This window comes from Sinocyclocheilus grahami, unplaced genomic scaffold, assembly GCF_001515645.1.
Source record: "Sinocyclocheilus grahami isolate Dianchi unplaced genomic scaffold, SAMN03320097.WGS_v1.1 scaffold1342.1, whole genome shotgun sequence".
NCBI lineage: Eukaryota > Metazoa > Chordata > Actinopteri > Cypriniformes > Cyprinidae > Sinocyclocheilus > Sinocyclocheilus grahami.
In genome coordinates, this window is record NW_015506521.1 from 213,652 (window position 1) to 229,888 (window position 16,237).

At 36.4% G+C, this 16,237-nt stretch overlaps 3 protein-coding genes across 3 annotated transcripts; 1 reads left to right on the forward strand and 2 right to left on the reverse strand.

Moving 5' to 3' along the window:
- Nucleotides 1-43: 43 nt before the first annotated feature.
- Nucleotides 44-2,182, reverse strand: LOC107569401 (protein FAM136A). Its single transcript, XM_016255487.1, has 4 exons — nucleotides 2,114-2,182; nucleotides 1,889-2,022; nucleotides 498-638; nucleotides 44-422 (listed from the first exon to the last, which is right to left on the reverse strand). Exons 2-4 carry the CDS (start codon nucleotides 1,973-1,975, stop codon nucleotides 234-236), a joined length of 417 nt encoding a protein of 138 aa, XP_016110973.1. The 5' UTR covers nucleotides 1,976-2,022; nucleotides 2,114-2,182; the 3' UTR covers nucleotides 44-233.
- A 14-nt stretch (nucleotides 2,183-2,196) lies between these two features.
- Nucleotides 2,197-8,914, forward strand: LOC107569400 (prenylcysteine oxidase-like). Its single transcript, XM_016255486.1, has 7 exons — nucleotides 2,197-2,284; nucleotides 4,428-4,571; nucleotides 5,413-5,619; nucleotides 5,725-5,899; nucleotides 6,549-6,760; nucleotides 7,736-7,888; nucleotides 8,033-8,914. Exons 2-7 carry the CDS (start codon nucleotides 4,460-4,462, stop codon nucleotides 8,701-8,703), a joined length of 1,530 nt encoding a protein of 509 aa, XP_016110972.1. The 5' UTR covers nucleotides 2,197-2,284; nucleotides 4,428-4,459; the 3' UTR covers nucleotides 8,704-8,914.
- Nucleotides 8,915-10,363: 1,449 nt separating this feature from the next.
- Nucleotides 10,364-15,766, reverse strand: LOC107569390 (stomatin-like protein 2, mitochondrial). The gene is made up of 10 exons (XM_016255467.1): nucleotides 15,618-15,766; nucleotides 14,250-14,402; nucleotides 14,068-14,167; nucleotides 13,925-13,983; nucleotides 13,747-13,848; nucleotides 12,410-12,544; nucleotides 12,168-12,312; nucleotides 11,424-11,503; nucleotides 11,126-11,254; nucleotides 10,364-11,026 (listed from the first exon to the last, which is right to left on the reverse strand). The coding sequence occupies exons 1-10, from the start codon at nucleotides 15,660-15,662 to the stop codon at nucleotides 10,910-10,912; spliced, it is 1,065 nt and encodes a 354-aa protein (XP_016110953.1). The 5' UTR covers nucleotides 15,663-15,766; the 3' UTR covers nucleotides 10,364-10,909.
- Between the last annotated feature and the right edge of the window lie 471 nt (nucleotides 15,767-16,237).

Consider the following 16,237-nt stretch of genomic DNA (forward strand, 5'->3'; position numbering starts at 1 on the left):
ACTTGTTATGCTAGATTACATAATATTTCCCTCTGTCATTCAACAGGCAGCAAGTTGGTTTGATCACATTATTTATTGTCTGTACAAAAGCCACAAACAATATGGACACAGATATCAGCACATGGCCATTCACCAAGTCACAATGAGGTGACAGCAAAGATCAAATTCTTCCATCTAGTACACTCATGAGTCCACAAGAACCATTTCATACAGCCTCGGCCACAGTCAGAGCTTCACTGAGGTATTGAGTTCAAGCTGTCCTTCAGTCTGCGAGTCATGCTGGGCAGCAGGTTCAGGTGTTCGTCCACACAGCTGCCCACACAGCTGTCCATCAGCGCCCGCACGGCAGGCTCCTTCGCCCCGGAGTCAAACAGGTCCTTGGCCTTATCATTACAGTGCATTGTACACCTCGTGAGACGATCCTGTAGGTGAATAAATGGTTCTTGCAAATCACACTATTTCAGCTTAAAAGTAAGTGATCTGAAAAGTCGACTCACCTGAAACTGCTGGAGCTCACTGGTGACCAGTTCTTGAGCTTTAGCCAGCGGTGCGTGGCAGCGGTCGATACACTGGTGCACCTGGTTCATGGAGTGGCCGGGATTCTCACAACACTCTGCGCTGCAGCGGAACATGCGGCCCTGAAAGATTGAAGAGTGTTATCAGCCATTACTTAATCAACCTTTGATTAACTGGTCAAAAACTATATTTTGGACATTTCAGCCGACTTTAGCCAATATAGTAAATCAATAGAGAAGACAAACAGAACGAATGACAAAACTGATTATTGCACATTATCAGAAGTTGACCTGACACGTAAAACATTGACAGCAATGTTCTATAGTGTGACATGATCTACAGGTGCATCTAAATAAATTAGAATGTCGTGGAAAAGTTCATTTCAGTAATTCAACTCAAATTGTGAAACTCGTGTATTAAATAAATTCAATGCACACAGACTGAAGTAGTTTAAGTCTTTGGTTCTTTTAATTGTGATGATTTTGGCTCACATTTCACAAAAACCCACCAATTCACCATCTCACTAACTTTTCCACGACATTCTAATTTATTGAGATGCACCTGTACATACAACTATTTAAACTATGCCAAAATATTTTACAACTTTTTTCCCCCTAATTCTTGTACAAATATTAGTTACATGTGGTTTTATGATTTCATATTAAGAGACTACATGTGTAAAAAAATGTAAATAAATATGTAAATGAATTAAGTAATTGTATATTATATAAATTAACTATATCAATATTTTTAAATATATATATTATTATATAATTGGTGATTAAAACAATTATAAAGTTTGGGGTCTGTTAGATTTGTTTTGTTTTTGAAAGAAGTGTCTTATGTTCACCAAGACTGAGCTTATTTGATGTAACAGTTATATTGTGAAACATTACATTTTAATGTTTTCTATTTGGATATATTTTAAAATGTAATCCTGTGATCAATTACTCCAGTCTTCAGTGTCGCATGATCCTTCAGAAATCATTCCGATAGGCTGATTTGCAGCTCAAGAAACATTTATGATTATTATTATTATTATTATTGTCTATTTTTTTTTCTGGAAGCATTGTTACATTTATTCCAGGATTATTTGATGAACACAAAGTTCAAAAGAACAGTATTTATTCAAAATAGTATTTTTTTTTTTTGTTAACCTAAGTTTTTACTGCCACTTTTGCCCAATTGAATGCATCCTATCTAAATAAAGTTATTTCTGTGATTAAGAAAATGACTAAAATGTAATTTAAACTGATGTGGCAGTTTAAACTAAAGACTGTAGGATAAAGACTCGTGAAGTAATGTTAACAACACAGATGTAGTACTTTATCTAGATCAAGGCTTTAGTAGGAAAATGAGTAGAGTAGCGTACCTGCATCTTCCGGATGTGCTCTTTCTCCAGACTCTGCACCGTCTCCTCCACTGCCTTCTGCACGCGAGCCTGCTGCGCTTCCGCCATCCCGAGCTCACTGATCAACTGCTTTAATCTTCACTCAGACAGCGACTCTATCAAACCGACACGCTTTACTAACAAGGCCTGTAAATCATTACTAAAGCGTTAAAGTCCCGCGATTCACTAATTCTTCAGTAAGGTCACCTCTTACTACACCTAAAGCATGTTAGCACTTCCGCAGTGGACTGCGTCCCATTTCCGGTTCCGTACTTCTTCTGAAGGACTAATCTTCGGCTGCTGGATCTCGCGCACCTGACTTATGCACTTTATTACCATTACACATTATTCTAACTTCTCATCCCGACATTTAAAGCGGTGAGATACATCGTTTTTACAGCGTCTGTAAGCGAGTCTGACGAGAAGGTGAAACTGCAAACTTCTCAACTTTTGCATCGAGGAGACCGAGTCCTCTCTGGCTGCAGCAGCTATTATCAATGCGATTAATTAAAGATGTGCGTTTTTAGTGCAGTGTACATGATCAGACTGTCGAAATTGTAAATTGGATTTCTTAATGCTTGGGTTAAAAAAAAAAACAGACGGAGCGCAAAGCGATTGAAACTGCTGAAAGATGCAAGTAAACTTATTGTTTTATGTAAATGAAACTGTACAGTGGTGTGGAAAAGTGTTGGCCCCCTTTCTGATTTTTTTGCGTGTTTGTCACACTTTAATGTTTCAGATCAAACTAAAAGCGGTTTTCGTCTTGGAAGTCTGCAGACCATTTTTGCCCAGTCTCTTTCTTATGGTGGAGTCACGAACACTGACCTTAACTGAGGCAAGGGAGGCCTGCAGTTCTTTGGATGTTGTTGTGGGGTCTTTTGTGACCTCTTGGATGAGTCGTCGCTGTGCTCTTGGGGTAACTTTGGTCGGCCGACCGCTCCTGGGAAGCTTCTCCACTGTTCCATGTTTTTGCCATTTGTGAATAATGGCTCTCACTGTGGTTCGCTGGAGTCCCAAAGCTTTAGAAATGGCTTTATAACCTTTTCCAGACTGATAGATCTCAATTACTTTTTCTCATTTGTTTCTGAATTTCTTTGGATCTCGGCATGATGTCTAGCTTTTGAGGATCTTTTGATCTACTTCACGTTGTCAGACAGGTCATATTTAAGAGATTTCTTGATTGCGAACAGGTGTGGCAGTAATCAGGCCTGGGTGTGGCTAGAGAAATTGAACTCAGGTGTGATAAACCACAGTTTTAACAGGGGGGCAAACACTTCTTCACACACGACCATGTAGTTTTGGATTTAGTTTTCCCTTAATAATAAAAACCTTCATTTATTGAATGAAGTCGTTATCTTTGTCTAATATTTAAATTTGTTTGATGATCTGAAACATTAAAGTGTGACAAACATGCAAAAAGATAAGAAATCAGGAAGGGGGCCAACACTTTTTCACACCACTGTACAATTATAAACGACTTTGGTTATGAGCTAAATCATAATCGAAAAGCTTCAATACGTTGCAATGTCTATTTGAATGTTTTAAAACAGTGGTTTTCAATCGGGGGCCTCGGTGAACTTCAAAGGGACCGCTGGATGACTTAAAAAAAGTTTTAAATCAATAAATTATTATTACTAATATACTAAAATACTTACTCGAATGTAATTCAACATTTTAAAACGTATTTGTTTTTATTGTTATCAGTTTAACAGTTATCGAAAACTTGAGGAATCACAAAATGAATCGTGGTTAATTGGACAAGAAGTGACCTGCCAGTCAAAAAGCTTTTTTATTAATACCCAAAATCAAAGACAGACAGTAACAAATAACAAAAACAACGAGAAATAAAATAAACATAAAAAGGTCAAGAACTTTTTTTAAATTGCAGAAATATAATTCAATAATAAAGAACATAGAACATATGGGGGGAATATAGAGGAGAGAGAAAAAGAAAGAAGAAAAAAATTTCAATTTACTTAAAAACCGTTATATAATACGATGTCTCCAGAGCTTGACATTAATACATGTAGATCAGAAGCAAATATTTTGCAGCTGGGTTTAAATTTAAGGTATCTAGCTTTGTGGATATGGAATTCACCCATCATATAAATCAAGTTTAAGACATCATCTAGCTCCTTGTTATCAGAAATATCAGAATGGAAAGAACCTTACTGATGGAAATCTTACAGAGCTGGTGGAACACAAGAAATAGCTGATATTTGAAGCCAGACACGTCATAACGTTAAAAAGAATCGCTGATTCGTTGCTTTCTAAACCAGTTTTATGTCGTAGTTTGCATCCATAGAAATGTCTTCATTGTTTTTCTCAGCTCTAACATGTGTTAGACCCGATAATAAAATATGAATCTGGTAGCAAGCTGAATGATTCGTCTCGTAAAGCAGAATCTGACCTTTCTGTTAGACAGTGAACAGCCACCTTCTTCCAAAGTACGTTTCATATATGAAAATCTGAGCTCGTGTAAATGCATAATTTACCTATTTTCTTAAAATTTGTTTTTCAGATGTTAATATTGTGAAACACTGAATCGCTAGAATGGCTCTGAGACACTTATCGGTGAAGGCTCTCCTCTTCCTGGGGCTTTGTCAAGTTGGACGCAGAGGTTTTGCCTCTGCACCCGAAGTCAGAGAGGCACCAAAGAAAATTGGTATGATAAAGTTCAAATCATTCATTTGTTGTGTAAGAATAAAGAGTATATGGAAGACTTTTATCCCTGTAAAACCTGACATGAAATAATACTAAGAATTATTGAAACTTTACACAAAATATAAAAGAAAAGAAAAAGGTTTGCATATGTGTGAGCAGTTACTGATATTTATATGGTCATAGAGTAAGATGCAAATCTGATTATAATGTAAATCAGTGAGATCTTTATAACAGTACAGCAGATTATAAAACGCATATAAATATCAACTGTCACTCTAATAATATATCTTAGTAAGAAAACATTTAAAAACGTTTATTGATCAAACTCACTGGTATTTATTGTGGGGGCAAAACATATAATGCAGTGCAACACAATGATGATTGAGAGATTAACATATAAACGTTCCTCAAAAGCCTGATGATCATATTTGATACTCGCATTTTAACAAATGTTGTATGTATAATCAAGTAAACCTAAGTTGCTTCATTGCAGTAAGTGTTCATTTTGAAGCATAACTAACGATATAAAAGTTATTCTTACACATACTTTATAAATTTTTTTAATATTTCCCAGCAAAAAAATTAAAAATAACATGTGTAGCACAACCTGAAGCTGGGAGTATTTTAGAATGATACTAAAAGGCGTTTTACTGGCTTAAAAAGTATAAATTATCAGAGGACAGAAAGCATGTAGTAGATTGTGTGCAACAGGATTTTCAGCAAAGTTTTGCTCTTTGATCTTGATAATTTAGAGGCCTTAGAAATTCATGTATCGGATATTATGTATATTAATGGAAATGTTTGGTGGGATCTGATGGGCTAAATGTGCGTTTCTTCTTCAGCAATAATTGGCGGTGGTATTGGAGGTACGGCAGCAGCGTTTTTCTTAAGACAGGAGTTTGGACCGGCAGTGAAGATCGATGTGTTTGAGGCTGGGACTGTGGGAGGGCGTCTGGCCACTGAAAACATTGGGGGATATGAGTATGAGACAGGAGGATCCATTATTCACCCCCTCAACCTGCACATGAAGCACTTTCTGGACAAACTCGGTCAGTATCCACTTCCCTCTCAAGCTTTCCTTATGATGTTCTTCTCTAAAATGCAGAACTGGATACTTTCAGCTTAACCTTGCATGTGTCATATTCTCTGATCAGGTCTGTCTCCTCGTGCTGATGTATCTTCTAAACTGGCGATATTTGACGGTAAAGAGCTGACCTTTGAAGAGAGCGACTGGTTCATAGTGAACTTCATATGCATGCTGTGGAGATACGGATTCAACTTCATTCGAATGCATATGTGGGTGGAGGGCATAATGGACAAGTTTATGAGGTTCGTCTGTTGTGTTTCCATAATTTTTTCTAGTGGTGAATAGAATGAACATAACCAGTTGATATTAAAGGTGCTGTATGTAACTTTTTGACTGTACCAAAACATAAAAACACCATAATATATTTGCAGATATTTAGGAAACATGTCAAGTTCACATACTTGTTTCTCCAAAAAACAATGCTAAAGCCACTTATTCTACTTTGAAAATGTGCATTCTGTGTCGGAATGCCTGTTTTTGTTTTTGTCTGTGTGATTCCGCCCACTGCCAGTTTAACCAATAGCATTTCAACACCTCGGGTTGCTAGAGAGCGGAAAACAGCGTATCGCAGCCATGGAAGCCAGCAAATGAACTGGGTCAGAAATTGCAGATTAGCCTCGGCATCAATCTAAATTCCTCTTAAGACCAGAGGCATATTAAAACGAGGATAAATCAACTCATCAACTTAGTGTAAGACTCACCGCCTTCCATTGTCAAAATTGCTCATTGCCTCAATCTGACAACTCGCTGGAGCGTCGCGTCTGAGGAGGAGGGGGCGGGAGAAACAATATTTTGAATTTGGACTGCAGTACCCATTTCAACCGCCAGCTGTTAATATTACATACTACACCTTTAAAGTCCTTTTATTGTCCATTTCTGTCCTCTCTGTAGGATATATCAGTACCAGCAATATGGCTACTCATTCTCCAGCGTGGAGAAGCTTCTTCATGCTATGGGTGGAGACGGTTTCCTCACTCTGGTCAATCAGACGCTGGAGGAGGCCATGCTGGCTGAGGGCTTCTCTCAGGTCTTTCTCAATGACGTCGTAGCACCCGTCACAAGGGTCAACTACGGCCAAAGTGTCCGAATCAATGGATTTGTGGGTATGCCTGAATTGTGCTTATATGCCTATATTGGGATGTTTGTGACCTTTTAGTATTAATAATCGAAGGGTCAGTGACATGACACATTTATTTTGGTTCCGAATCTATTAAGTAATAAAAAAAATACATTACAAAGGCAATTTTTATATATAATGATTAGAATATAATTCATACACTCATGCATTCATTATTAAAAATAAATCATGCGAGGCAAAAAAAAAAAAAAGTATTTTGGCATGTTTATTTTTATTATTTCTTTGGGGGGAAAGCACTGAAACATGTATTAAAATATTTTAAATATCTGAATTTTTTTGATGTGTGTGTGAAATCAAAATCATCTGGTGAAACTAATATGCAAAACATGCAGGGCAATCATATCGTTACCGTTTGTCAAGGTCAGTAAGTCTTAATATCAGATAATTTGAGCAAGATTAGTTCAGTTTGTAAGATGTCATGTGGTGCGACTTCTCATTAACTTAATATTTATAAATGATTCATGATATTTTGAAAAACTATTTACATTTGAAATTTAAAAATGTAAAAACCTTTTTTCAAAAATAATGATTAGTATTTGCAATGCAAGAAAAATATGTTATTACTAAATGGTTACACCACATGACATTTTTAGAATCGCTAGTATACTTTTCTTGAGAATGTTTTTCCCAAATTATATGAAACCAGCATGAATACATTTTTAAAAACATGGCACGTGCATTTTAAACTAGATTTAAAAAAAATAAAAATAAAGATTTTTCACTCTTTTTAATTGTATACACTATTATTTGTCATTGCTTCAAATGTGGTGCACTAATTATTTAACAGGCGTTTTTATAGTTAGTTTTGTACCACAGATTTGATGTGTTTTGCCTTGCGACTTGCTGTCCAATGTAAAATATGCTCCTCCAGCAAAACCTGTTGTGGAGCACTGATTTATTAGATACAGAAGTGTGTGAATATGGCGTATTCTGTTTGTAGGTGCTGTTTCACTAGCAGGAGCCGACTCAGGATTGTGGGCAGTGGATGGAGGGAATAAGATGGTTTGTTCCGGGCTTCTGTACCACAGCAAAGCTGAACTTGTTCCAGCTCGTGTGACTACCATCTCCATGAAGATGAGACCATCCAAAACTGGTACAGTCCACTTTGAACATTATAGTGAATCTTTTGATATATTATGTACACTACCAAGCAAAGTTCACAAGTTTGGGGTCAGTAAGTTGGTTTCTTGCCAACAGTCTTGCCATATTTATCCATTTTCTTTTGTTGCCCTTTCAGATTCGGCTGTAAATTTCTATGAAGTGAACTACGTTGGTGAATCTGGTGCCGCCCATTCCATGTACGACATAGTTGTAGTTGCCACACCTCTCCACCAGGGCATTTCTGACATCAACTTCTCAGGCTTTTCTCCTCCCATTCCATCCCACTTCCCTGGCCGCTACCACCAAACGGTGGCCACGCTGGTCCACGGTCTGCTCAATGTGTCCTATCTGGGCACCACAGAGAAGCCGGAAGACTTCTTTGTTTCTGACGTCCTCACATTGGACAACAAAGCCTCCGAGATCCACAGCCTGAGCTCTCTGGACCCGGTGAAAATTCCCAAGGGTTACTCCCACAGCCCTGCCAGTCAACGCAAAGTATGGAAGATCTTCTCCTCTCAGCCACTTTCTCAGAAGCATCTGCAACAAATCTTTCTTTCCTGGGACTCGGTGTCGGAGAAGCGCTGGCTCGCGTACCCCTCCTACAGCCCGCCGCACCGAAGGACACCTTCCTTCATCCTCCATGATCACCTCTACTACCTCAACGCCGTGGAGTGGGCGGCCAGTGCCATGGAGATGAGTGCCATTTCCGCCCGTAATCTGGCCCTGCTCGCCCACCACCGTTGGTATGAGCAGACGGGCAAAATCAACCAAGAGGACCTGCACACCAGACTCAGAGGTGAACTTTGACAGAGGAGCAGTGCGGTTGATCTGAACTACTTTGGGTTCATAAGTAATAAAATCTTGTACGGAGATGAGAGATTGGATTTGTGAAAGGTAGACCTGTGCTTATAGGCGGAGTGTGTGTAAGGCCACTGGGACTTGGGGCCAGGGGAATGCCACTAAATTGGACAAAAATGCCCCTGCACAAACAAATTAATCTATTATGTCTGTTGCTAACAAAGTGAATTTGAATAGACAGTGTCGATTGCGGCATTAAATTAAGATAAATAAGTAAAATAACCAGCGAAGCATCAAAACGCGAGAATGATTCTTCTAATTTTATTAGCCTACATTCAATGTAAACAGCGATTGATAATGGATAGTGTATTTCTGGTATCAAGGTCGCGCTGTTGAGACTTGTGCTTTTTATCTCTTTGTGAGAGACTTCAGAACAAATGAGCGTAACAGCACACATAAGGAAACTCAGAAGAAACACACTGAGGTGAAAATTCAAAATGTTTAGTTTATTCATAACATGATATAGTTAAAGGTACAATATGTAAGATTGTTTTATTAAAATATCCAAAAACCACTATAACAGTGTTGTATATTTTGCTGACTTGTGTACTTACAGGTGCATCTCAATAAATTAGAATGTCGTGGAAAAGTTCATTTATTTCAGTAATTCAACTCAAATTGTGAAACTCGTGTATTAAATAAATTCAATGCACACAGACTGAAGTAGTTTAAGTCTTTGGTTCTTTTAATTGTGAGACGCAAAAAACATTCAAAACACCTACAGAGTGCATGCATAAATCAAGTTTCAGTTCTAAGCTATCGAGAAATTATTATTTTTTGACATCAATTTGTACACAGTCTGTCTACATTAATCTTTGTGGGTGAATCTCTTGAAACCTGTCCAGAACGTGCACTATAAAATCACAATTAAGCATGTTTTCCATTCTCATTAACATCTGAATGTTAGCATTAGGACTTTTTGTTGTTGTTTTTTAAATTTGTGTTATTCTCAGTGATGATTTTCATTACATTCTAATTAAATTACTACTCTCATTAACTTAAAACAAATATTTTTTTTACATCAATTTGTACACAGTCTGTCTACATTAATCTTTGTGGGTGAATCTCTTGAAACCTGTCAAGAACGTGCACTATAAAATCACAATTAAGCATGTTTTCCATTCTCATTAACATCTGAATGTTAGCATTAGGACTTTTTGTTGTTGTTTTTTAAATTTGTGTTATTCTCAGTGATGATTTTCATTACATTCTAATTAAATTACTACTCTCATTAACTTAAAACAAATATTGTAATAAAATTACTTCAATTAATAAAGACAAAAAAGTAAGACTGCACAACAAATACAACCATTCATGATAATTACAATAAAATTTTTTGCAATGCTTTGTGTTATGACTTGGACATGTTCTGGACAGGTTTCATGAGATTCACTCTTTTATCCTTTAGGTACATTTTAAGAGGAGCAGCCCTAGATGCACTGTAACATTTCACAATAATAGTGACCGTTTATCTAACTAAAAGTAAAGCAAAAAAGAAGTATTTATACATCATTGTTGTTCAGCCATGAGTTTATGGCGATTTAAAAAAAAAATGGCATTACATTAATGGAAATTTAAAAATGATCACCAACTGATATATATATATATAATTTTTATATTAAAATTTTTTTTGCACAGATAATCACAGTCCTGGCAAACTAGAAGTATTAATACTACTGACACATGGGCTGGGGCTTGATATGTTTGTAACTTTCTGACTCTATTTTCCTCGCAAATGAGCCTTTCTGATCAATGATTTGCTTGTAAATGTTGCCTTCCTGGAAAGCAACATATTCCATTCTGTTGACATGTTTTAATTTTAATAAAACAAATTAAAAAAAATTTGGATTGCATGAATATTATTAGCATGTTAAATATTTTCATTATTGAAAATATGCATAGCAGAAACATTTGAATGATGAATGACCTTTCATACAAGCACTGGGTCAGTGATCATCAGGAAAAACTACATTTTCCAAATTTATTATAATAGATGGAAACAAAACATAAACACAATAAAATCTTTCTTGTGTAGTTACTCCAGGACGCCACAGTGCTTCAGTGATTTTATCATTTCAGTTTTCCTGCATCAGTCCTTCACAACCAGAATCGTTGCGGTATCAACAGTTTCGGTCTTTTATCCCAGAATGAGACATTATTTATATCCAGTTTCAGACACAGTGTTTCCTTCCAAAGTCAGCTCTTTAGTCTCAGGGGTCGCGCTGTCTGCTGTGCTCCGTGTCTTTGATAAACTCCCATAAATCGCCATAGCCTGAAGACAGAAGAGAACAATGAGGTATACATGCCAACTAGGGACATGGTTGTTATTATTAGGGAATATTATGTGCCATGTATATGAATGAAGCCACACCTGAGTGACCATGCTGCTGATGTCTCCTGTGTTCGAGGGCAGTAAGATGGTGTTCGACTCCTTGGCCAGGTTAGAGAAAGCAGAGACGTACTGTTCGGCCACAGTTAAAGATGCTGCAGCGTTTCCATTCTGTACAGATACAGTTATGAAAGGTCAATAAGACAGATGTAAAACAGCCTGAACTTACCATGTTTGTCTCAGGTGTAATATCAGTTCACACACAAGATAGATAGTGTGGTGATGTACAAGTGTGATATGGGTTCTTAAGAAGGCTCTTCATAAGCTGAATCAGATTTACCAGTCGAGTGAGTGCCTCGGAGAGCAGCCGGATAGCTTTAGCCTTTGCCTCAGCTTTAGCCAAAACAGCATTTGCTTCACCTGTACAGGGGGAAAATATAATTCATTTTAACCATTTAATTTAAATATCATTAATAGTCATTTTACTATAATTTATAACAAATTTAAATATTTGTTTGTTATTATTTATTATAATAATAATTATTTATCATTTTAACAACCAACATCAACAGAAACAATAATTATTTTTTGTTTAATATTTGTCGAGTAGTATTATATTTATATTCATTATTAATAACAATTAAATCTAAAATAACAAATGTGTTTTTATTGTTATTATTAATAATCTTTTTCTTCATTTTAATTTTAGCTGAAGTTTTAGTAATTTTGTTATGCGTTTCATGTCATTTTCAAAGGTTTTTATGCCTATATAGTTTTAAGTTTTAGTTAGTACTTCAACTTATATATACTAAATAAAAATGAGAAACGTTGCCTTGACAACTAGCTGAAATCAAATGTTTTATTTTTACTTTAATTTTATTAATAATATTACTTTATAAATAACAGTTCATATTTATTTTAAGTAATGAAAATATTATTGTATGGTTTTATTCACATCAGCCAAAAAGGAAATGCAGATGCATGAATCGTTTACAAGACAGTTTTGACTTTTAATACCAACAACTAAATGTTATTCTACTACTAACATTAATCGAAACCCCAGATGTTCAGTAAAAAAACCCACCAGCAGCTCTGTTAATCTGTTCAGCCTTCTCTCCCTCAGACGCCAGAATCTGAGCTTGTTTGCGACCCTCGGCCACATTGATGTCCGCCTCCCTCGTCCCCTCCGACTCCAGAACGGTGGCTCTCTTCTTCCGCTCGGCTTCCACCTGACCGTGATTCACGTTATACGAGTCATATTTCTGACAGGTGATCATTTAAGTCTTTTTGGTCTGTAAGATTAAGTTGAAGAGTAAATCGTCACACCTGCATTTGCATAGACTCTTTAACCCGTGGAGGAACGTGAATGTCTTTGATCTCGTATCGAAGACATCGAATCCCCCATTCATCTGAGGCCTGGTTTATCGAGTGGACAATATTGGAATTCAAAGACTCTCTTTCCTGTCGAACGACAAGCAAAGATCCTTAAGCACACAAATGAATGGTGAATACGATATTGTGTAAATCACTAAGAGATTGTCTGGCATTCATACTCTAAACACTTTGTCCAGGGTCAGTTTTCCCAGCTCTGATCTCATGGTGGTCTGTGCCAGCTGGGTGACGGCATATTCTGGGTTCTCCACTCCATAACTAGCCTTCAGAGGAGAACAAAAGCCCATCACGAGAAGAAAAGCCTAAAGAAATACTGGCAGAAAGCAGAAAAGTACTTACCTTAAACGGGTCGAGTATCCTGAGATATAAAACTCCATCTATCTGCAATGTCACATTGTCTACAAGCAAAACAACACGATTTGATTCATTCCAAAAATCCATAAAAGTAGGAGTGGAAAAAGATCACAATGGCTGTAACTTACCGAGGGAAACCGCTGACTGCTCCGGCACATCGATCACTATCTCTTTGAGACTTTGAACATATTTAACTCGGTCCAAGATTGGAATTAAGAAGTTTAGACCCTGCAGGAAACCCCCCAAAAAAGTCATTTTGATGCCTGGAAATGATTCAAATACATTGAAGATATTCATAATGCTGACTCACTGGTTCCAGGATTCGGTGGAAACGGCCCATCCTCTCCACTACCCAAGCTTCCTGCTGGGGTACGAACAGAACCACGGTGTTCACAGGGAGGCTGGAAGCCCATCGCTGCTGAGCTCGGCTCCCCCACGACGCAGGCACGGTTTGCCACGAATGCTGTACACAGAAGAGACAGAATTAGATCTTTTTTTTTTATAATAAAGTATAAAAAAGTATAATATAAATAATGGATTCCTATACTAATTTATGTAATATTTTGTGTAACAATTATTGGTAGGGATGCACCGATATGAAAATTTTGGCCGATACCGATAACCGATTATTCTTTATTTTTGAAAGCCGATAACCGGTATGTTGGCCGATAAATCTATATCCAAATTGTTATATACTTTTTGAGAGCCTGATTGCAAAAAAGGTCTCATCATTAAAAGCCACATCCCAAACAGACATCGAATCCCCCATTCATCTGAGGCCTGGTTTATCGAGTGGACAATATTGGAATTCAAAGACTCTCTTTCCTGTCGAACGACAAGCAAAGATCCTTAAGCACACAAATGAATGGTGAATACGATATTGTGTAAATCACTAAGAGATTGTCTGGCATTCATACTCTAAACACTTTGTCCAGGGTCAGTTTTCCCAGCTCTGATCTCATGGTGGTCTGTGCCAGCTGGGTGACGGCATATTCTGGGTTCTCCACTCCATAACTAGCCTTCAGAGGAGAACAAAAGCCCATCACGAGAAGAAAAGCCTAAAGAAATACTGGCAGAAAGCAGAAAAGTACTTACCTTAAATGGGTCGAGTATCCTGAGATATAAAACTCCATCTATCTGCAATGTCACATTGTCTACAAGCAAAACAACACGATTTGATTCATTCCAAAAATCCATAAAAGTAGGAGTGGAAAAAGATCACAATGGCTGTAACTTACCGAGGGAAACCGCTGACTGCTCCGGCACATCGATCACTATCTCTTTGAGACTTTGAACATATTTAACTCGGTCCAAGATTGGAATTAAGAAGTTTAGACCCTGCAGGAAACCCCCCAAAAAAGTCATTTTGATGCCTGGAAATGATTCAAATACATTGAAGATATTCATAATGCTGACTCACTGGTTCCAGGATTCGGTGGAAACGGCCCATCCTCTCCACTACCCAAGCTTCCTGCTGGGGTACGAACAGAACCACGGTGTTCACAGGGAGGCTGGAAGCCCATCGCTGCTGAGCTCGGCTCCCCCACGACGCAGGCACGGTTTGCCACGAATGCTGTACACAGAAGAGACAGAATTAGATCTTTTTTTTTTATAATAAAGTATAAAAAAGTATAATATAAATAATGGATTCCTATACTAATTTATGTAATATTTTGTGTAACAATTATTGGTAGGGATGCACCGATATGAAAATTTTGGCCGATACCGATAACCGATTATTCTTTATTTTTGAAAGCCGATAACCGGTATGTTGGCCGATAAATCTATATCCAAATTGTTATATACTTTTTGAGAGCCTGATTGCAAAAAAGGTCTCATCATTAAAAGCCACATCCCAAACACTTCAACATAAGCAGCCTAGTTTGAACGGTGTACGTTTTAAAAATATTTTTACTCTCCCATTACCAAATTTAGTCATAAAAAAGTCTTACAAATAAATAAAATTATGCATAAATAATGCAAACAATGTTATTCATTGTTAGTTCATGTTAATTCACAGCGCATTAACTAATGTGAACAAGCACAACTTTTGATTTTAATAATGCATTAGTAAATGTTGAAATGAACATGAACTAAGATTAATAAATGCTGTAGAAGTATTGTTCATGCTTAGGTCATGTTAACTAAAGTAGTTAATGTTAACTAATGAACCTTATTGTAAAGTGTTACCCAATTATTTGTGTTAGATTTATTTATGAATAAATGTAACAATTAATAAGAGTAATAAAAATGTTTGTTTAAACAAATAAAACATTATACAACAATACATAGAATTGAACACATATAATTGATTATTTATGAAAATGCATTTAGTCCAGTCTTTGCGCACTTTGTGGCGTAAATGTTGTACAACCCATTCTTTTAGTACTACCAAGTACTATAATGTTTTTTTTTTGTTTTTTTTATATGTCTACATCTTTTTTTTATTATGTTTTAGTGTTTCGTTTTATTTTAGTACTTAATCTAAATGAAAATGAGAAATGTTGCTTTGGCAACTAACTGAAATAAAATTATATTTTTTTAAACTTAAATTAAAATGTAATTAATTTCAATTCTATTTTATTTCAGTTCATGTTTATTTTATTTCAAGTAATAAAAGTAAAAAAAAAAAAACTTTTATATGATTTTAGTTTTCGTTAACAAAAACGGAAGTTCAGTTCAGATGCGAGGCAAACCTGTGAGCAAAATCATTTATATTCCTTTGATTTCGAAGTGAACTTTAATATTCACATGTGTCAAGCAGTGCTGTAGTCCACATGTGTGTTACCTTTAAAAGGCCGCTCCCCGCCCGACACACCGCCGTCCTGAGCATGGTCAGCCTGCACGAAACCAGACGCTAAAGATGCCTGGAACAAATACATGAGTTCTTCTCGCGCTTACAGTACTAACCTGACCCTCTTACAGCGTGCGCCACTGACAAACCTCCGGCTCCGAGTCTGCGAGGGAAACAAAGGCTGTTATTGTTTGGTTCCGCCTGTTACTGAAAGCTGAGTGTGAAATACTGCAAATAAAATTATAGCATTGTTAGAAAAATTATAACAAGTACTAGACTTTCATAAATCCTGTAGTACTGCATCAATTGTTTCTTCATAAGTGAGTAGAAATGATAGTTTGTTGTGATGAATGTGCAGCTTACGTCCAGTGTTGTTATTAACTAAAACTAAAACTATTACAATTAGTTTTCATAACTGAAATGAAGATAAAATAAAACAAAATTTTAAAGATTTAACAAAAAGTATACAAAAATTACAACTGTAATTTAAAAAAATGTACTACTAAAACTAAAACTGATAAATAAAGCTAAATTGAAATATATATATATATATATATATATATATATATATATATACACAAAACTAAATTACTAAAACATAAACTTAAAATAAA